The sequence below is a fragment of the Lynx rufus genome, unplaced genomic scaffold, assembly GCF_022079265.1.
Source record: "Lynx rufus isolate CCGP_SWC_20201006 ecotype Redwood Valley unplaced genomic scaffold, mLynRuf1.p SCAF_4, whole genome shotgun sequence".
Lineage (NCBI taxonomy): Eukaryota > Metazoa > Chordata > Mammalia > Carnivora > Felidae > Lynx > Lynx rufus.
Window position 1 is genome coordinate 18,381,182 of NW_025814856.1, and position 22,098 is coordinate 18,403,279.

A 22,098-nucleotide genomic window follows, 5' to 3' on the forward strand; every position below is an offset into this window, starting at 1 on the left:
TGGGCTGGAAAATGCCAGGGTGGCGGAAGAGGGCCCGGTGTGCCTAGCAGCATCTGCCCTTCCTAGGGCAGGGTCCACCCCTGCCCCAGAAGTCAGCTGGCTCTTCCTGCAGGCCCTCCAGCTCACTCCTGGGGACGTTCTGAGGAATGCACTGGCCAAAAGCACAGATGCCGAGGTGGATAGCCCTTCATGAGGAAGACCAAGCTGGGACAATTTCCCCAGAGGTCTAGGGCTACATACACTGAGGCTGGTCTCTGAATTTTTCTGTGCTGAAAACCAGACCACCTCACCAAGGGATCTTACCCACCTGTACCAAGCCTCAGACTCTCCCTAGTTGGCTGTCCTTCTCTTACTCAGCCTTGTCACTGCTGAGCTACAGCAGCCCTTTAAGCAGAGCCACAGCTCCCAGGGTATATGAGTGGTCCTTTGGGGCACAAAGCTGGGGGCCCCTCCTAGGAGGGAGAGAGAGGGGCTGTGCCCTTCTAGGAGGCACCAGGGACTCAGACTGAGTATTGGGGTGGGGCTGTGGGGAGCAAGGCCAGTGGAATGCTAGAGAACATTTTATGTATGGCAAGACTTTAGCTGAATGAAGAGACCCAGCCCAAGGTTCGATTCTGAGTGCTTGTGCTCCAGGACATGGGGAAACACAGGTAAGGACTAAGGAGGAGGATCCAGTATCTGTAGGAGTGAGAATGCATGAGTGAAGGGACCAGTGACAAGGCCCAATGAGTGTCTTCTCCAGAGTACTTTAATGCACACACCAACCCACAGTCCCTGCCTGCTTGCTGCCTGGGCAAGAGAGGCCAGCCCATGTGGAGGCTCCCATAGCTTCTGTTGCCCAGGGTGCCTAAGAGGGCTGAACCCACACACATTCCCATCAGTAGGTGAGGGGTGTGAGGATGAAGAGGCGATCTTCTTCTTTGCGGATCCAGCGCATCAGCTTATGGATGGCACTGACAGCAGATGCCTTGGTCCCCAGGGGGCTGTAGCACATGTAGAGCTCAAAGGCACCTGTCACCTGGAGGAGGGGGCACAGGGTAGTCATCGAGGTTAGACATCTCGTGTGGCCCCTGCCCGGGATCCCGATGAAGCTGAGCCCATCCCAGGGCTGCCTTACCCAGGCCAGGAGGTTCTCATTGGGGCCCGTGTAGTAGATGGTCTTGAGTGGGCGGGAGGCATTGTGGGCCCGGCTGTGCAGGTATTGGTAGAGGCCCAGCAGCCGCTCCTGCTCCTCTTCACTGGTGTACGGGGCCTCAATCTCAGGGCTGGAGATGGGGGAGTGGGTTGGCAAAGAAATAACTTTCATTGCCTTCTCTGGAGATCTAAAAACAACTCTTCCTAGCCAGGGAGACTCTGACATGTGTCTTACCCTCCAAATGTTTTCCCAGGACAGGGCATGGCCTCCCTACCACAGAAGACTCCCCAGGACAGGGCTGGGCCCACCCAGAATGGAGCCCTGTTCTTCCCCCCTCCCCCAAGTTCATGGCATCTTTGGTGACTTCCCTTGGAGAGGCCAATCTGAGTTTAGGTGTCCGAAACAAAGTGACAGGTCTGAAGTGGAGGAAAAGTGATCTGGGAACCCAAGAAGGGGTAATGGGAGGACAGAAGATGCCACATCTGGCCACAGCCCCTCTGTTGGAGGAGGAATTCTGCATCCTAGATGGGACCAAAATGACCCCTAAGGCAGACCTGCTCCAGGGCAGGAGATCCAGGAGAAACTCTGTTCCAGCTTCCTTCCCTGGGTGTACTGGGCATTTCAAGGCTTTGTGGGTAACAAAGTAGAGAGGTACATGCCCATAGGGGGTGGAGTGATAGGGAGTCTGGGTCCCTGATGTCAGAGTAAAACAGACCCAACATGTCAGTCCATTCACAGACGGGTCATCAGCTCCAGGACTGCATCAGGGCTGAGGGCCAACCGCCTCCCCTCCCTCGCCCCTGTCTCCCTCAAGTTGTGCTCCCAAGGTCCTCCCTCACCTGGTGAAGAGTCCCGAGCTCTTTGATTTATAGAGGAAGTGGCGCAGGTCCGGGATGCCCACTTGGGCAACACTGTAGTAGGGCGTGCGCAGTGCCTCTCGCAGCGCCAGGTGGGCTCCACGCTTCCGCAGGCGCTCCTGAAAGCGGCGGCGGCAGTCAGAGACTGCAAAGAAGTCCTCCCGGTCGGTGGAGACGAGCAACAAGCAGAGGTCGGTGTCAGGCTCCAGGTAAGAGATGTGTGCATGGAAGAAGCCGGCTGCATTAAATTTGGGTAGGCACACAGGCGTCCAGGCTTCTCCCTCACGGAAGGATGAAGAGGAACTTATGAGATTGAAGAGCAGGTGCAGGTCGATAGGGTGCAGGAATTGGTCCTTGCGGCGCACGAGCGCCACCAGCTGGTTGCGTGCCAGCAGGATGGAGAAGACAAGGCTGCGCGCTCGCGCCTGCTGCAGGCTGGCACTCACCGCGTCGCGCACGGCCGCAGCCAGGGGCAAGCAGCGCGCTGCCCCCATGAGGAAGCTGGGGTCTCGCGCCATGAGCTGCAGCAGGTTATCGGTGATGCGCTCCGAGCCCGAGAGCAGGCGCCGCAGGTCGTAGTTCTGCTTCTGCTGGAAGATGTGGCTCAGCTGGGCACCGGTAAGAAGGCTCAGGATCTGGTAGTAGATGTAGAGCAGCTCCTGCGCCAGTTCCTGCGCCGATTGCCGCGTGCGCGCCACTGCCACCAACACCAGTGGGCTCCGGCGCACGAATACTACCTTGTAGCCATCTGAAGGTGGAGGGAGGGGATGTCAGCTTCTCCGGGGAGCCCTCCGGGATTGGCCTTGCCCAGCTCCCTCGGAGCCCCAGCTTCCTACACAGCTTGTCGCTTTCTACATCCTCTCCACCCTCCCTCAGATCTCTGCACACAGTAGGGGCTTAAGGATGATGAAGATAAAAACAGCAGCCCACGGTTCCCTTTCCCTGAGGATTCCAGGCTGTCCCTGCCACTTGCTTCACAGAGTGGCACCAGCCAAAATGCAGTGAGCAATTGAAAAAAAACATTCTTGTGTTAAATGTCAAGAGCTGGGTGGGGCTCAGGGCCTGGGACTTCTAGTTCTCTCCAAGGGCAAAGCCCATGTCAGAGCCACCTTTGGCCCTCACAATACCCCGTAAGGCAGTCATTGTTGCTATCTGTGTTCAGATGACAATATTGAAGCCCAGTGAGATGGAGGGGCTGCCCTTGGTCACACAGCACATCCCAGCCCTCTAGTCCCTCAGGGACTATGAATTAACCCTGGTCAGGGGAGCCCTCCCTGCCCCCCTTTTCAGGTGGCTCACCTGCGTGGATAGAACGAATGGCGTTCTTGTCTGCCTCCAGGAAGGACACCAGGGCCACCATGACACCCATGGTGCTGGAAAGTGCCTCCTCTGACCCATAGCGGGAGTACACAGGCTTCCCCGCCTCGCTCAGCACAAAGACGTGCTTCTGGTGCAGTCGCCATGCCTCAGCAGCCTCCTCCTCATCCCCCTCGCCTGTGCCCTCCCTGGGGGGTTCTGTGGCTGGCCGCCCAGCTGCCCCTGAAGGCTCTGGCCAGTCCTCAGAGCTTCCTGGCAGCATCTCCTCCTGCAGGTCTCGGGCCACACCCGTCAGTTGGGTGCTCAGCTCGCTGAAGTCCTGGCTGATCTGTCGCATGTCTGCAGGCAGTGGTGGAGGACCCCCAACACCCTCCTTGGGGCTGTCCCCAGAAGCTGCCCCATCCTCCGATTCAGTCAGGTCCTCATAGGAACGGGCATGGACGAACATGGCACCCTCCTGCCCAGCACCTGCCAGCCAAAAGCACTGGTGCTTAGAGCAATAGCCACTGGCAGACCACCTTACCAGCAAGATGCGTAATATGGCACTCTAGCTTTACTGCAGAGACAAGCCACTGTTCCCTCCTGCTACTGCCTACTACAAGTTATGCCTCCCTGCGGCTTACAGCCCACCAGTTTCCTCCCATCACACTGGGAATAAAACCCAAACCCCTCATGGCTGCGGGAATGACTTGCTTCTACTTGCTTCTCTCAATCTCATCTCACAGCCCTTACCCATTCCAGTCACACTGACCTTCATCCACCTGCTCTTTGGACACCCTCAACATGCCCTTACCTACCTCAGGGCCTCTGTACCTACTGTTCCCTCTGCCTGGAATGCACTCCCACCTCCTCGCATGGCCAGCTCCTTGTCACACTTCAGCTCTCAGCAAAGACATAAGTTACCTCCTCACCTGACCTCTGAGCCTGGGCACTCTATCATATCTCTCTCTTTGATTTCTCTTGTGCCACTTGTCAGTTATTATCCTCCTCCCCAACTACAGTGGGGTTCCTCCTGAGGGGCAGCAAGGTGGTTGTTCACTGCTGTGTGCCGAGCACCTTGTCCTGTGCCTGGAATACCTTTGTTCAGTGACTCTCTATCCCTGTGAGAAGTCTCCCTGACCCAGTTCAGGCCATAGTTCCCAACCCACTCCACTGTAATGACCCCACTAGCCTATGGCTCCCCTAAGGCAGGGGCCATGTCAGTCTTTCTCTACTGATTTTTTTTTTTTTTTTTTACAGAATAATTCAACAGATGTATTTTGAGTCTCTATGATGAGTTTGGTACCGTACTAGGCATTTGGGATACAACCACTCTGTGCTCAAAGAGCTCACAATTTTGTGGACAAGAGATGGGCAATATATACATAAACAAATAAAATTACAAAATAACTACTGTCCTGTACAGAGCATGGTCAGAGCAGGCAGGCCTAACTCGTGCAGAGGTGACATTTAAGCTGAGAGCTGAGGGAGGGAAAAGGAGTCAGGAAGGCGCAATGTAGACCCAGGGAACGGGAGGAGAACCCATGCTGGCAGCCAGACAGCACAGGGGTGAGTAGCCCAACATGAAGTGGAGAGGAAGGCTGGACACAGACCGAGCCCATTTCCTGCGGTATCCCCAGCACCTAACAAGTAGCCCACGAGTGACTGAATGAGTGCATGAATGAGTGGGAGTGAAAGACTTGGTGGGAATCCCAGTTGCCCTGGAGGCTGCTCTCGCTGTCAGCTGCCTGGAGCTGCACACCCTGCCCGTACCTGGCTCCATTCCCTGAGCCAGTCCTGGTGTGGGGCTCTCAGCTCTCTCCATACTCTGCCCATCAGAAGGAGCCAGGGTGCCATCGGGGCATTCGCTGCTCCTCTTCCTCTGCATGTCAGCAGCCATCCCTTGGACTCTCCTGTGGGCAAACAAAGACATCATCGAGGGTAAGGAGGGAGGTGCTGTTGGCAGGGGTCACTGCTAGTACAGTAACAGTGGTTAGTTAGTACAGGAAAGCACCAGGACCCAGCTAGCTCAAAACTCTGGGAAATGGGTTCTGAGTATTCCCCCGTAAAAAATGAAGTATGTTGTTCTTTTTCTAAGTAGAAAAGGAAAAATTCATTGTACCTATTCATTGTAGAAAACTTGGAAAATAAAAAAGGATAAAGAAAGAAATGTCACCATTTCCCCACCATTCAGGATCTTTCACTGTTCACATTTTGGTGTATTTCTTTCCAGTTTTTTTTTTTTTTTTGAATGCACATAAAATGGATTTTTTTTTTTTTAACAAACTGATAACAGCAGCTAACACTTACTGAGCACCAAGGTAGTGTGCTAGGAAGTATAAGTGGACACAGTTATCTAAGCCTGATCACTACACTCTGTGGCAGGTGCTCCTGTCTCAGGCTGGCTCTACAGATAAAGGGACTGAGGCTGAAAGAGTAAATGCCTGCCCAATGTCACAACAGGGTGGAAGCTTTGGGAGCTGGCAATTGAAACAATTCTGTATCCTGGTATCTTTCACTGCACATCCTACCACAAACACTTCCTCATTCAAAACTGAATTGACCAATAGTTCTTTCTGAATACTTAGGCATTTGCAAAGAAAGAGCAAACAAGCTTGTCTTCAGGCTTGCTTTTTTCTGAGTACACTTTTGTACTTTCTGAATTTGGCACCAGGGCTTGCCTTACAACTATACAGCTGTACAACTATAGACATAACAGTTCTCAGTGCCCATCTGAATGCCAGGACAGACTCAGTTTCATCTCCCAGTCCTTCTGCAGCCTCAGAGCCAGGTGGAGGTGGCGATGAGTGGATGGCAAGGATAACAAAGTTGGATGGCTCACCTGGAGTCACCCCTAAGGGCCCCTGAATGGCAGGCTGAAGGAGCCTTCATTTGGCAAGCAAAATACATTCATAGGGGAGGGGTCCATTGAGGCACTGATCCTTTCATGAAGAGAAATCTGGGTAGACAGGCGAGAAGGACTGCAAAGACTAGTCAGAGACTCATGAAGAGGTCATGCAGGCAGGCCAGGGGCCTGGGAGGGACTGGTGTTAGTGTGAGCAAAGTAGACCCTGTCCCTGCCCTTCTAGGACAGAGTCATAGGAAATAACTGAGGCCTTGTTTCTCAGTAGCTCCGCAACCTTGGGCAAATGACTCTTCCCCGAGCCTAGCATGAAGTAGGTGCTCAAAAATGTTCATGAAGAGTGACCTCAAAGAGAGAGCATCCCCATCACTCTCATTTGTGTGGTCCCAGGTTGTCCATGTCCAAGAACACCCTCTCAGACTCCTTATCCTCATCCCACCAGAGCTCCTACCAGGCAGCTCCTGTATGCACCCAAAAGAACTGACTTTCAAGCTCTTTTTTTTTTTTTTGTTTGTTTTTTGGTCATCTTTGTTCTAAGCTATGGAATCCTTTTTCAAATGCATCTTTTGCAGAAGTTCAACGGGCAAAACAGACAGGGAAGCCTGGTAGCCACTCGTGCACTGAACCTGGAGCATCACAGAACAAGTGAAGGTTGGGCACCATTGGCCAACAGCGTCACCCCACTTAGAGTAGGACCAAAAAAAGATCATCTGGGAGAACATCGACCTCTGGGGATTTTCTAGGCCACTAATCCCATCCATTAGGACAGTCAAGAGTGATGGATCCTAGCATGAGTCAGAGCCCAGAGGACCAAGGCATGGGCCACCTTGTCTGGCAGAGGGCCAGAGTAACTAAAAGGCTACTTGCCCTCAACAGCTAGGTTGTTCAGAAAGGTCCGCTCAGAGACAGACACCAAGACCAAGAGGAGTAATCCCAGACAGGCCAAAACAAGCACTGTAACACCATAGAGGCTGGGGCAGTGGGTGCTACAGTAACTAGGGCATGCCTAGGTCTTCAGCAGGAAGACACAGGCCACATGAGAACCTCATAGAGCATTATTTCACAAGCTAACCTGAAAGTGAGAGTGGGGTCTGCACTGCTATGTGAAGATGGAGTGACTCCAGAGAGATGAGTCTGTGTCCAGGCAGAGAGAAAGCTGCTACTGACAGTCCCAGGGTTGTGGCCAAGGCTTCTGGACGTGGCTCCCTGGACGGAGACCTGGATTGCTATGTGTTTCTTTCCGGGAAGTAGGTCCAGAACCATTGCTTCAAATTACTATATTTCTATGGAGACTCACTTTCCTGCTCCCTTAGTCAATAAGTTCACACCTCTCTTCTCAAACTTCCATCACTTCCTTCTCCCACGCTCACTCAGCATGATCCATGATCTCACCGAGGAAACAGAAGTCAGCAAAAGAGAACTTCCAAGATTCCCACCACCACCTTGCTCACCTGCCAGGCTCTGCTTTCCTTCTTCTCACTGAAGATGAGCTGTCCTTGCTCCACTGGGAGCAAACTCCCCCACTGCAGTCCCTTTCACCCGCACAAGCACAAGCACAAGCACATGGCTTCAGCAGCTGTCCCTCTCTCTCCCAGATCATTGGTTTCCCCATCTCCCCCATCCAGCACCAATATGCTGATGCTTCCTCCATTTTCAAAACACCTTCCGGGGCACCTGGGTGGCTCAGTCGGTTAAGCGTCTGACTTCGGCTCGGGTCCTGAACTCACAGTCAGTGAGTTTGAGTCCCACATCGGGCTCTGTGCTGACAGTTCAGAGCCTGGAGCCTGCTTTGGATTCTGTGTCTCCCTCTCTCTCGGCTCCTCCCCCACTCACGCTCTGTCTCTCTCTCTCTCAAAGATGAATAAATGTTAAAAAAAAAAATTAAAACACCACCTTACTTTGGGTGTGTTCACTCGTTATAATTCACTGAGCTGTACTTATGATTTGTGAACTTCATGTTTGTTTTATTTCAATTAAAGAGTTAAAACAACCCCCCACCCCCTTAACTCTACATTCCCCTCTAGGTTCCACTCCATTTTTTTGCTGCCCTTTATAAGACAGACCTCAAAACAGTAAATAATACTTGGAATATAATTAGTAGGCTAGGCTATGCTGTGTAACAAATGAATGTCAAAATGGTAGAGGCTTCACACATAAAGGCTTATTTTTTGCTTACACAAAATTTACCTTGGATCTGGTAGTAATTCAGCTCCCTTCCAAGCAGTGATTCAGGAATCCAGGTTACTAGCATCCCATAGCTCTGCCATCTGGAATACATGCCTTTTCCACATCACTGGGCAGTGGAAGACAGGGCTGGAAGGTCATGTACCAGCTCTTAAATACTTCAAAGCCCAGATTGGCCAGAAGTAGTCACATGGCCAAAGGAACTGGGAAGTGTGGGGAGCTCACGGGTATCTGGTAATCAAGAAATACATCTGCCGGGGCGCCTGGGTGGTGCAGTCGGTTAAGCGTCCGACTTCAGCCAGGTCACGATCTCGCGGTCCGGGAGTTCGAGCCCCGCGTCGGGCTCTGGGCTGATGGCTCAGAGCCTGGAGCCTGTTTCCGATTCTGTGTCTCCCTCTCTCTCTGCCCCTCCCCCGTTCGTGCTCTGTCTCTCTCTGTCCCAAAAATAAATAAACGTTGAAAAAAAATTAAAAAAAAAAAAAAAAAAAGAAATACATCTGCCGCAGCCTCTCCACTTCACTCACTTGGGTTTTTTTTAAGATTTTATTCTTAGGTAAGCTCTACACCCAATGTAGAGCTCGAACTCACAACTCCAAAATCAAGAGATGCATGCTCTACTGACTGAGCCAGCAAGGTGCCCCTTTCCCATTCATTCTTGAAGCCACTCCAACTAGACTTGCGCCTCCATCATTCCAGCAACACTGCTCTCATCAAGGTTGCTAGTTGACCTCAGGATCCTCACCTCACTCAGTAGCAGTAATGGATACACACTTGGTGATTTCCTCTCTTAAAACACTTTTCTTCTTGGCTTCTGGTACACCACTCTCCTTTCTTGGTTCTCCTCCTACCTCATAGACCATGCCTGCTAAGTCCTTTATGCAGTTCCTCTTACAGTTAGGGGACCCAGATTTCAGCCCTTGGATCTCTTTTCTGTCTTCATTCAAACCACTGGTGATCTCATTCAGTCTCATGTTTTTGTTTTTGTTTTTAATTTTTTAATGTTTATTTTTAGAGGGGAGAAGATGCAGAGAGACGGAGAGACAGAGAGAGTGAGAATCCCAAGCAGGCTCCACACTACCAGTGCGGAGCCCAATGTGGGGCTCAAACTCATGACTGTGAGATTACGACTTGAGCCAATATCAAGAGTTGGATGCTTAACCGACTAAGCCACCCAGGTGCCCACAGTCTCAACTCCATTGATACATTAGTGATTAGTGATACATTGTGATTCCAATTTTTATTTCTAGCCCCAATGTCTCTTCTGACTTCTAGAGTCACACACATTTAACTGTCTACTTCATGTCTTACAGTATCTCAAAGTTATATGTCCAAAACTGAGTTCCTGATTGTTCTCTTAAAAACGTATTCCTCCCAGAGTTTTCTCCATCTCAGTGAAAGACAATGATTTTCAGCAAATCTTGGAGTCATCTCTTTTCCTCACACCCCATATATCGAACCACTAGCAAATCCTGTCACCTGTACTTCTGAATACCCAGCAAAATGTCTCTCTAGTTAATATTTTCCCTATAGAATTCCTCTTGGTTTGTTTTTTTTTTTTAATTTTTTTTTCAACGTTTATTTATTTTTGGGACAGAGAGAGACAGAGCATGAACGGGGGAGGGACAGAGAGAGAGGGAGACACAGAATCGGAAGCAGGCTCCAGGCTCTGAGCCATCAGCCCAGAGCCTGACGCGGGGCTCGAACTCACGGACCGCGAGATCGTGACCTGGCTGAAGTCGGACGCTTAACCGACTGCGCCACCCAGGCGCCCCTCCTCTTGGTTTTTAATACCCAACTGTGGTAGCCAGCCTTCAAGCCAGTCCCCAATGATCCTCAACTTACAGTGTATATAGCTTTGTGTACTCCCCTCCCACACTGAGCAGTTATGTAACCAATAGGATAACGTGAAAATGACAACATGTGATTTCTGAGGCTAGGTCATAAAAGATACTGTGGCTTCTGCCTTGCTGTCTTGGATCACCCTAGTTGGAGCCATCAGCCACGTTGTGAGGACACTCGAGCAGCTGTCTACAGAGAGAACCTCAGCAAACTTTGAGACATGCAAATAGCCAGTACCAAATGTGCCAGTCATGTGAGTAATTTTCTAGCCCCTGTCAAGCCTTCAGATGACTTCAACCTCACAAGAGAAACTGAGCCTGGACCATCCAGCTAAACTGCTCCCAGATTTCTCCCAAATACCAAAGGAACTGCATGAGATAATAAATATTTATTGTTGTTTTAAGCTGCTAAGTTTTGGAGTAATTTGTTACACTGCAATAAATAACTAATACAACAAACTTGTATTGTTTTGGCCTATGTTTATATAGAAAAATGCTATTTACTTCATCAAAACTTGATCTATATTTTAAACAAGTGATGTACATTTAAGTCCTCAAATTACATTCCAAGTTGGATAGAACATCACTCACTAAGTGGCAACAAAACGGGCTTACTTGCATCATGGCTGTTGAAGGTACTGAAAGAGGCCATGATACTGCATCAAAGCAGCAAACTCTGGTGGTCAGGAGGGTATGTTTTTCAGCATTTTGTATCCTAATGCTATAACCTACTGGGCATGTATTAGGTATATATTTTCCTGTGTTTTAGTACCATTTTAGAAAATTGGGGGTTTGTGGTCGATGAGGGAAGCATTATACTTTTTCCCATTTAAAATAATGGTGGGGGGAGGCGCCTGGGTGGCTCAGTTGGTTGGGTGTCTGACTTCAGCTTAGATCATGATCTCATGGTTTGTGGGTTTGGGCCCTGCGTCAGGCTCTGTGCTGACAACTCAGAGCCTGGAGCCGGCTTCAGATTCTGTGTCTCCCTCTCTCTCTCTGCCCCTCCCCCTGCTCACACACTCTCTCTCTCTCTCTCAAAAATAAAAACATTAAAAAAAATTTTAAATAGTGGAAACAGGGGCACCTGGGTGGCTTAGTCAGTTAATGTCCGACTCTTTGTTTCAGCTCAGGTCATGCATGATCTCATGGTTTCGTGTGTTTGAGCCCCATGTCAGGGTCTGTGCTGGCAGAATTCTCTCTCTCCCTTTCTTTGCCCCTTCCCCACTCATGTTGTCTCTCTCTCAAAATTAAATAAATAAATAAATAGATAGATAATAAAAAGATATATGAAATAATGGGAAACAGATACTCAGTTAGTGATTCCAGATAACGTCCAACTTTTGTGGAACAGATTACTAATGTTAAATGGGAAAAGCCCATATCCAGAATCTGACCACTGCTCATCACCACCACCACCACCACTACCACATTGGTCCAGGCCACCATTACCTCTCTAGGGGAGTGATGCACCAGCCTTTTAACCGGTCTCCCCACATCTACCTTTGTCCTTGCGCAATATATCCCTCCCACAGGACTCAAAGAGATCCTCTTGAAAAAGGAAGTCAGGCCGTGTAATTCCCCTGCTCAAAACTCTATAATGGTTCTCACTCATTCAGTGAGACAGCCAATTTCCTCAGAACAGCACACAAAGCCCCACTCTACCCCTTCCTTTTATTTCTTTGACTTGATCTCCTTCCCTTTCCCCTGCTCCCTTTACCTCAGCCCAGCCACACTGACCTCATGGCTTTCCTTTAGGATAATATAAATGTGAATCCTAAGTACTTCTGCATTTTAGAATTTTGCCCTTGCTGAACTTTCTGCACAGACCACATCTCTCTGCTTTTCACTTTGTCCCTCATTCACCTATTCCACTGATGGGGCTAGATATTGACATGACCTACTCTCTCACTTCCTTCCGGTTGCTGCTCAAGTGTTACCTATCAGAGAGGCCTTCCTACAATATCCCTGATCTTCCCTGTCTTGCCCTGCTTCATTTTTCTATGAAGCATTTCAAGTTTCAGTATGTCAGCTCCATATGCAGGAGGAGTTTAATCAACATTTGCCAGATAAATAACTTTGGAAGGGAAAAGGTGAAAGATCCTCAAAGAATATCCAGTTATAATGCAGTCTCTGGAGACCCCTGCCTGTGGAGAAGGCTTGTTTTTGGTAGTAGTCAAGTGTTCAAGAACAATGGTCCTAGAATCAGAGGGACTTGGATGGACCTGGTTTGGTTCCATAAGTCTTAGTTTTCTCATCTATAAAGTGGGGATAATGACAATACCAATTCACTGGGTTGTGGAAGGATTAAATGAGATGTTCATGTAATTTGTTTACCCTGGCACCCAGTAAGCACTTGCACACTTAATGGCTACTGCCATTAATATATCATGATTATTTTTACTTAGCATTCAAACCATATGTAGCTGCACTTACACACAAAAGTGGTCTCTGCCATGTAAATCAGTCCTTTGAAAGTTGGCTCACCCTGAGCAAACATGATTATGACCTCATGAAGCCAGGTAGCTTCTGGCCTGAAATGACCCACCTGTGATGTCCAGCCAAAGAGATGTCTGTGTGCCTTGGGCTGGGGGTTCCTCCAGGCTTACTGGCTATTCGTTGGGCCTGACATTGCAGGAACAGACCATTGGTTCTCTGCTGCTCCTGGAAGTTTCTCCCAAGTTGAATCCTTGGTCTGCCACATGCCCCTGCTCTATGGCCTTGTACCTCTGGTCAAAGACCCAAACATGGTCTACGGCAACTTACCCAAGGTCCTGGGGGCCCACTACCCACCGATCCCTTGTGGACTTAGGTGACTGAACCCAGTATGGCTGAGTGGTACTCAGCATGGTAACTATATGGAATGAGGGCAGGGTCAGCTGGCTGGGGCTAGTGGACGCTTCCTTCACAATAGTTCCCCAGCTACCTGACATCATGTAGCATCTCAACATCTCCAAGGCCAATCGGGGGATCCAGCCAGAAGTCCTGATGAAGCAAACAGTTCTCTAGACACTTACTCTGGAAACTAGGCAGCAAACCCCACCCTAGCCCCCACTGGAGCCATAAACCTTCATGACAGAAGCTCCTGGGAGGCTGGGCCTCAAGCAGTTAAGCGAGAGAGGTCTCTTGGAACCAGTCCCATATGTGCCCTCAGGGTCCCTTCTCAGGCAGCCTCTCTAGAAGCCCCCAGGGCATGCTACTTTCCCTAGATGTGCTCTGCTGTGCCTACAAGCAATGTCTCCAAACAGGTTGTCTCAATCAGCCCTTCTTGTGTGCTTCCCTCCCTCAGGTGCCCACCCTGGAGCAGGCAGAACCTTTAAGAGCCCCTCCCTACTGACTCCTACCACTGTTGCTCCCTCTTCCTGCTTGGATAGTGCTCCATCCTGCCCTGACCCTTTTGGAGTGGGCTATCTGGGAGGGTGGTGCCAGAATGCACAGGTCTCTGGCAGACAGGGCCCTGGTGAGGCTATGCTGTAGCTGGTTCAGCAGGATGCTGACTCCGTGAGCATTGCCTGGTACTTGTCACTGCTGGTGGCCACTCCCCTCTCTGACAAAGGCTGCTCACCCTCCCCCAGCAAACTGGAACCCAGAAACGGTGGCTCACCCAGTACAGGCAGACAGGTTATCTGAGCCAGGGCACCCTTGAGAGCAAAGTCCAAAGCCCCAGGACACTTCCAGGAGTTGCCCGCTCACCCCACAGTCACCTCTGCAGATCTTTGAAAGGATTCTGCCCGGGGGAGGGGGAAGGGGGGAGCGGAATATGTGTGCCTTGAGAGGCGGGTCCTACCAGGCCACTGCCTCCTACAGGACTTTGCTCTCCCAGCCAAAGGAAGGGTTCTGGTCTTCGCCTTTTGTATTCTTCAGCTGGGGGACAACCGGCTAAGGCACCCCAAAGAGACTAAATCCTCCTATCGCAAGTGAAGCGTAGGTGGCAGGGGCCCCCAGTCTTCAAGCCCCTGGCTCCAAGGATGACAGCTCTCCAGTTTCTCGGTACCCCCTGGCCACGTGGGTTGGCAGTCGTACTCACCTGTTTCTCCGGGGGGGGCCAGGACGCACAGAGACTGCCGGTCACTGCTCTCTGCCGGACCCCCAGGAGGGCACGGGTGTCCGGCCGAGTCCGGCCGGAGGGCGCAGGTCAGACCCTCGGACCCCTGCGGACGCAGACATGGCCACAGCGTAGGCCACCGCCCCTCCCACCGCCCCTCGCCCAGCAGCCGACCCAGGAAGACAGCCCTCTCCGGCCTCTCTTGGCGGAGGCCTGACTCCAGCCGCTCTGCCTCTGGCCCTACCCGCCCCGGGGTGCATTGTGGGAAATGTAGTCGGCGCTCACCGCTGCCTGCGGCACTCTGAGGCGGGGCTGGGCGCCCGGTCCCGGAAAAGTCGAGGGCGGGGCGTCACCCGGAGCAGGATTTGTCTCATCCGGAACCACCTTCTCCAGCGTCGGGCCTGGCCCAAATGCCTCCTTGGAGCCCAAAGGCCAGGGTGGACCGTAGGCCCAGACTCCCTGGCCCGTCCGCCCTGGCCATCTAGAGGTTTATTTCAAGGCAGAGTAAGACACTTTGGGATTGTTTCCTCTATTGATTGTGGAAGGGCAGTGCAAGTTTGGGAACTGGATAAATGTTATTAGTGACTCTAGCTACGCTGGTTGCAAAGGATGTAGGCATACCAATTGTTGCTGAAGACGTCCTTTTAGCCACGTTTTAATATTATCAGTATGAGGCTCTAAAACAGTTCTCAGCTTTGCACATAGAATGACCTGGGGAAATTTAAAAAATCACTAATGCTTAGAGATTTTGATGCCAGAGAATTCGATTTAATTGAACTGGGATGGGACTCAGGCATTGGTATCTTTTTAAAAGCTTCCCAGGTGATGTGCCAGGGCAAGGAACGATTGCTATGGGCATTTGTAATGTCCTAGACACAAAACAATACAAACGACAGGAAAACATAAAGCTTTTCCAAACAATTTTTTTTTAAGTTTATTTTTATTTATTTTGAGAGAGCAAGCTGGGGAGGGGCAGAGAGAGAGGGAGGCAGAATCCCAAGCAGGCTCCACACCTTGAAATCAGGAACTGTGAGATCATGACCTGAGCCGACGTCAAGAGTCAGTTGCTTAACCGACTGAGGCACCCAGGTGCCCCCCCCAAACAATTTTATTCTTTTTTTTTTTAACTTCTTTAAATTTATTTTTGAGAGACAGAAACAGAGCATGAATGGGGGAGGAGCAGAGAAAGAGGGAGACACAATCTGAAGCAGGCTCCAGGCTCTGAGCTGTCAGCACAGAGCTCGATGTGGGGCTCGAACCCACAAACTGTGAGGTCATGAGGAGCTGAAGTTGGAGGCTCAACCGACTGAGCCAGCCAGGCACCCCAAAACAATTTTATTCTTAAAGATCAGTTTAAGGAAGTAAAATCAGAGATTAACAAAAATACTGCTCATGTTTTCTCTGAAGAGAAATCACTTTATAGCTTTTCTGGTTAATTTCCCCAATAGTTTTAGGATGAAGGAAAAAGTCTGAAATCACTCCTTTGATTCTCTCTGCTGCTTGGAGCACCCCAATGCAGTATACTGTCTCCATCTCAGCCCTACACTGGAATTGGGAAAGCTCTGCCCCTGAGCTTCTCTTGTGGTCTCAGATGGCTGTCACCTGGAGCCTACCTCCACAACAGTGGTCTATGACTGAAATGGTGACAAAGCTGTAGCCTTTTACTGGAGATGGCTTTGCACAGGGCTGAGACCCTCGCATATAATTTAAGGGAAGACTTCTCCTCCCTTTTAGGTTAAGAAAATGTGAGAAAATGTCCAATTCCTTCACTATCTATTCCCCCTGGGAAGGAGAGTGGAAGAGGAAAGAGGAATCTCTCCAGGTCATCACTGGTCACTCAGTATTTTCAGTCCTCACTACCTCAGGAGTTCAGGCTCCCTCACTTAGAATAAATATCATTTATACAGTTTGGCTGTCATGAATCCCATCACATTAGTTGTGATGAGTTGTGAGAACAAATTGTGTGAACTTGTAAGAGTTCAAGCCATGGGGCGCCTTGCTGCCTCAGCTGGTAGAACATGCGACTCTTGATCTCAGGGTTGTGAGTTCAAGCCCCACATTGCGTGTAGAGTCTACTTTAAAATTTTTTTTATTTAATTTAAAGAAAGAGAGTTAAAGCCAAGAAGATGTCATATTCTCTCATTGGTGCAGAAGTATCCTGGCTATATCCCATTAACTAGAAACTGTCCTCCATAGAATTGATCTTCATAGAAGACAGATTTAAAGTTTCCTAACATACCTACCCAGTCTCTTCAATAGTCTGTAGGGTGACCTCAGGGTTTTTTCTAGAGTCTCACTCTTGCTTTCAAGAACATCAGCTCCACCAGACAGCACCACTGTCATTAGGAAGTACAGCTGACCCTTGAACAACAGGTGTTTTATTATATGCAAATCCATTTATATGCAGACGTTTTTCAATAAGTATATTGGAAAATTTTGGGGGGATTTGTGACAATTCGAAAAAACTTGCAAATGAACCATGTGGCCTAGAAGTATAAAAAAATTAAGAAGTTAGGTATGTCATGAATGCATAAAATATATATACATACTAATCCATCTTGCCATTTATTACCATAAAAAATATACAAATTATAAAAAGTCAAAATTTATTAACTCCCTCCCACACAAATACTTACAGACTGTATGTACGTGGTGCCATTTGCAGTCAGAAATGTAAACAAGAATAAAGATGTAGTATTAAATCTTAACTGCATACAATTTACTATAGAACATACTGTTCTACTGTGATAATTAGTTAGCCAACTCCTGCTGCTTTTGTGGTGAGCTTGTGTTGCTAGTATCCACTTAAAACCCCATGCGATGCTAATCATCTCCTTGTGAGCAGTTAGTCTCTGGTAAATTGCTTATCACAGTAAAAAGTGACTGACCTCTCATGGTCCTCACAATTAAGTAGTTAAGTTTTGGGGGAGTCCAAAGTTTTACGTGGATTTTCAACTCCACAGGTAGGGGGTGGGAGTGGAATTGGTGCCCCAACCCCTAGGCTGTTCAGGGGTCAACTGTATTGCATCTACTTAGCCAAGCAAGTGATTACATCCATGTGATTCTGGCTAAGCCTTGTGCCTAGGACACTCACAGAGCAAACCATTGTGGCTACTTAGTAAAACATTTTAAGGTTATCATTCCAAACTCTTTTTTAATCCACTTACTTATATTTGAATATTGGGACAATCCTTTCCAATATGTCACCTTTTTGCTTATAGAATTACCAAGAAATAAATCTTAGTCTTTTGGAATAATAACAAATGCCAGTCCCACGATGGCTCTGCTGCCCTGCAGGACAATGCTTCAAACCTTGGGCGTTGCCATAAACCACACACTACCCTGCACCTTCTGTCACCCTCTAGGTCTGGGGCTCCTCTAAACCTCAGCTTTCTATTTTGTCTGGGTGCATGATTTTCATGGACTCAGCATGTCCTCTCCATAACAGTAGCAGCAAGGACTAGTGGGGACTGGAGCAATGGTAAAATAAAACCTCTTGTTCTTCCCCAGATCTCTTTTCTTTCATAGTTTTAGGGGACATTTCAGAACTTGAGGTGCTGCTAAAGTGAAAATGCCTAATTGTGCCCGGAGGCTGGGATCTGTTCCCTGCCCTGTTGCTATCTTACTTGTGTGACTAGGGGAAAATCCCTTAATGACCCTTTCAGCACTTTCCCCCTCCTACAAGTACAAGATATCTAATGTGAAATACTCTGAGCTAATAATGAGAACACTCAGTCCCTTCCTGGAAAGTCTGAAGTTTTCCCTCCTGCCTTTATTACTTTGCAGGTCCTGGTAAGGCAGATGGTTTTTTTGCTCTGCTGGAAAATTTCATCTGTGGTCTTGTATCATCTGTGTCTCTCCTGGTTCCTGTCTCTCATTTTAACATTTGATCAAACCCTACTTTCCATGCCAGGAGCCATGGCCCCAAATGAGACCAAGGCAACAAGGAACAACATACAGGACATGGTCTTTCTCTTTGCTGGGTCCTCCCCTGTGAGCATTTAGGGGCTTGAAAGTGGGCACACCTCCCTGACTAGGCCTTGTATTCCCCATTCCAGGTGAGGATGCTGCTCAGATCAGCTCTTCTAAATAGCTCATACTTCCTGTTATTAGGGTGGGGGGGGCGGGGGCAAAAACCTTACTAATACAATGAGCCCTTGTAAGTTTAAAAAAAGAAAATTCCAGATGCTTTCTCTGAAAACCCTCAATAATCACGTTAAGGAAAAGGGGAAAATAGGAGCAAAAACCTTGGAATAAGACTGGGGTTGGAATCGCCCCACCCTCTACTTTCCAGCTGTGGCAATTACTGTCCTTACTTTAACAGGTCTTTGGTTTCCTTACCTATAAAAGCGGTTTTCTCATCTGGTTATTGTGAAAACTAAGTGAGATAATAAAGTGCCAGCCCTATAGTTTGATAAAGAGTGGCAATTATTATTACCCAATGAAATTGGGTAGAAGGCAGGAATAATTAGCCTTAATATGGCTTACCTCTCCAGAGAATAAAGTACTACCTGATAAGAGAGAGACCCACCAACAATGGTCCAGTTTGGAAGGTAAAGTCAAAGTACCCACAGTTCCGTGTAGCAGTTCCTCCTCTTCCTTGTAACCTGTGTTGGTGTGCCCCAGGGCTCAGGGCTGGAACTCTGTTCTGTCTACACTCCCTCCCTCATTCCCTTGGTCATTTCATTCAAGCCTATGGCTTCAGACACCAACACCAACAATATGCTGATACCTCCCAGATCTGTAGCTCTAACCCTGACCTTTGACCCTGAATTCCAGACTGATATATCCAACTGTCAATTCCACGTTTCACTTGAATGTGAGGCATCAAAAACTCAACCTACCCCAAACTGAGCTCTTGTTCTTCCTACCAAAACTGCTTCTCCCACATTCTTCCCTCTCTGCCCTCATCCCAGTCCATGTCTCCTGTTTCCACTGTGGCCACACAGGTACAAGTACCATCCTTCTGTGGCTGCATTATTGCAACACTCCTAACCAGCTGCACTGCTTCTGCCCTTCCTACCTTTGGCCTATTTCCACATAGCAGCCAGAGGGATCATTTAAACATGGATGCCAAGTTATATTATTCTATTTAGAGCCTTCCAATGGCTTTCCATCTCCCTCCTTACAGAAACCAAACTCATTTCACAAAGAGTGCATATCTTGTTTAATTTGTTGTCCATCTCCAATAATTACCCCACACCCATCTCCATTTGGGCAGCAAATTTTATCAGCTTTGTTTGTTCCTGGATCACCAGCACCTGATGCAGTGCCTGTCCCACACAGGCCCTTCATACAGTTCTTGAATGAAGGAATGACTTCTGGACAAGATGCCTGAAAAGTGGAAAGGTAATTTTTAAGACTACTTAACCCAACAACCTCCTTTCACTGCAGATAAAGATTGCTTTATTTTAGAACGCTTTATTGGTTTTTCTGGCAGATTTCTTTGACACCATGATGTTGGATTTGGGCTATACAATCAGGTTACCTTTTTTAAAGGTCCACTGATAGAGACACCAGGTGCCGGTAACCAGAAAGCATATCAACAGTGTAGACAATCCACTTGGAAGCTTAGAGCTTGCCGTTTGAACATTAGCTGTAAGGAGATTCTGGAAATGAGCTGCAAACTGAAAGCTTTCCTGCTAGATTGGGAGATTTGCAGAGAACTTTCCAGTTCTGAGACCTCGCACAAGTCACTCTTGGCTGGATTTATTGCCTGAGATCTAGAAAGGCCCTGGGGAAGCTGGGTGGAATTTCCCTCATAAGTAGGACTACTGAACCTTTAACAGATGGTATTTGCCTGAAATACCTGAAGAATGCCTAACTTGGAAATCCATTAGAAGAAAAGGGGACGAGCCTCTAATTCAAGGGCTTCTCTTGCACCTATCCTCGGGTCTTGGGCAAAAAGGGCTAAACCCCTGGACTGAGGGGGTCAGGAGTTAGGCGTTTGGGTGGGCCACCAGTCACTTTCCCGGAAAGCTTCGACCGGAGAAGTTTCCCTTCTACTGCCTTCGCAATGACGGAAAATACGGCGGCCTCGAGCCAGGCGGACTAGGGCCTTACCCACGCCCCTGGGGCAGAGAAGAACAAACCTCGCGGACGCCAAATCAACAGGGGAATGCGCGCCTTGCTCTACTCCAGAAACAGCGCCCGAAGACCAGTCAGGGCCTAAACCACAACCCCCTGCAGACCCGCAGACCTGGGGAAGAGCGCCCTCCCATTGGACGACGGCGAGCGGCGTGCCCTCACGCTTCGCTCCCGTAGGCAGCCCCGCCCCCCCTTCCCCCCCCCCACGCGCGGGGCACGGCGGGAGTGGAGTCGGCGCAACCTGCAGCTGTACTCCATCTCCCGGCGGGCCGAGCGCTGAAAGCGGCAGCGCGGCGCCTTTGTGGAGCAGCGGCCCGGCGCGGAGGAAGTTCCGGTCTCCGCGACGCAGGGTCGGTGGCGGCGGCTGAGGATTAGGAGGAGCGGGCCGCGGAGGCCGCGCTGCCTCGGTAAGGGCCTGGGGCGGTAGAGAGGGCGTGCCGGACCCTGCGGGGAAGGAGCCGACCTGCCAAGCCGCTATGGAAGTCGCGGGTCCTCGCGGCCTGGAAGCTGTGGCTTCGGTGTCGCGCGGCGGCCGCGGCCTCGCTTGGGAGGAAGAGAGCCAAGTGGCGGTGTGGTGAGGGAGGCGCCGCCCTCGGGAGGAACGCCCCGGAACGGTCGCGGGCCCGGGGCGGGGCCCGGCGGCGGCCGTAGAATTACCGGTCCAGCCTCGGGGCTGTTAGCTGCGGGGTCCCGGGCTAGCGCGTGGTTACGTTTGGTGCTTCTGGTCTGCGGAGCCTCAGGCGGGCCCTTTCTTCCGCCTGTTTTCCTGCTTTTGCGGGAACCTGATCCAGTTCTAAGGCATCGCTCGAGAAGGAGGCCTTCTTGTGCCTAGCACGTAGCCCCGTTTTAGACCTGGCCAGACACGGGTGGGTGGGCTCAGCCCGACCACAGGGCAAGAGATCTCCGAGCCCGGCACGCGCGGTGGTAGAACTTGGTGGCGGGGGGGAGTGGTCTGGTGGGTTCTGCGCCCGTTGGGAGAATGTGGGAGGAGGGATGTTTCTTAGTATTTACTCTTCAGAGTCCTTTTGGCGTTGTAATTCTGTTTTTCTTCTAACTTTATTATTGATGTGCTACTGGATTCAACTCTAGGGGTGCATTTTTTTAATAAATAGAAAAGGCCTTGTTTTGTAAGGTACATAAACTTTAAGGGTAATTGTATTTTTTACATATTTCAGGTTTGCTTGTGAAGGTCACAGTTGCTGGATCTAAGTGAAGGAGTTCAGTAGACTCTGATGTGCCTGGTCACCTGGCTCATTTTCTGAACTCTGGATTGTGCCCTAGGTTTGTTAGTTTTCAACTTCCTGTTGAGTAATGCCACCAGTGTGAATAGTTTAATAATGTCAACATCAGCAAACTTGTGAGGATTGTAGAGAGAGCTCTGAAGAACTGATGATGGGTGACGGTAGGACTGGCAACGTCTAAAGTAACTAATGGCATGTTAGGTGAAACAGACAAGTTGGACCTGAACCTTGTCTCATTTAATTAGCACCTAACTAGGTACTTAACCTATAGGATAGGTACTAGGTCTGGACATCTGTAACACCCTTCTTTATAGAATTCTGTTACCAGACTTGGGTTTATTTTTGTTGCCTTTAGGATCCTAGGTTCTTGAAGCCTTTCAGAGGAGACTTGTCAAGGCCTGGGTGGGGGAGGTGAGTGTGTGTTACTAAATGAACTCTTACTGTGGGTACTTGAGCAAGGTTATACTCTTCTGCCAATGTTTAAATGTATAAACTGCTGTTACTCATCTGATTCGGGGTTGTATTAAGATTTGAAACTATCAGCGGGGAGCCTGG

General features: G+C 49.5%; 2 protein-coding genes and 1 long non-coding RNA gene across 7 annotated transcripts in view; 1 reads left to right on the forward strand and 2 right to left on the reverse strand.

Annotated features, from left to right (window-relative positions):
- Nucleotides 1-730: 730 nt before the first annotated feature.
- On the reverse strand, nt 731-14,420 carry MON1A (MON1 homolog A, secretory trafficking associated). Of its 2 annotated transcripts, XM_047096293.1 has the most exons (6): nt 14,198-14,420; nt 5,062-5,201; nt 3,292-3,777; nt 1,975-2,740; nt 1,118-1,265; nt 731-1,018 (listed from the first exon to the last, which is right to left on the reverse strand). In XM_047096293.1, the coding sequence occupies exons 2-6, from the start codon at nt 5,186-5,188 to the stop codon at nt 878-880; spliced, it is 1,668 nt and encodes a 555-aa protein (XP_046952249.1). In that variant the 5' UTR covers nt 5,189-5,201; nt 14,198-14,420; the 3' UTR covers nt 731-877. The 2 variants fall into 2 exon arrangements, with proteins under 2 accessions (XP_046952249.1, XP_046952250.1); XM_047096294.1 differs by lacking the exon at nt 3,292-3,777.
- A 4,938-nt stretch (nt 14,421-19,358) lies between these two features.
- On the reverse strand, nt 19,359-20,860 carry LOC124524897 (uncharacterized). Its single transcript, XR_006965340.1, has 2 exons — nt 20,766-20,860; nt 19,359-19,549 (listed from the first exon to the last, which is right to left on the reverse strand). It is a non-coding gene; the product is annotated as an uncharacterized LOC124524897 (long non-coding RNA).
- The window catches only part of RBM6 (RNA binding motif protein 6), a 104,990-nt gene continuing 103,502 nt past the window's right edge, over nt 20,611-22,098 (forward strand). The window contains exons 1-2 of one of the 4 annotated variants that reach the window (XM_047097320.1): nt 20,611-20,709; nt 21,478-21,583. The gene's annotated coding sequence lies outside the window, so the exon portion shown is untranslated. Of the gene's footprint in view, nt 20,710-20,972; nt 21,169-21,477; nt 21,584-21,915; nt 21,955-22,098 lie in introns of those variants that run through there. The other 3 variants (XM_047097321.1, XM_047097322.1, XM_047097323.1) reach the window with 3 other exon arrangements.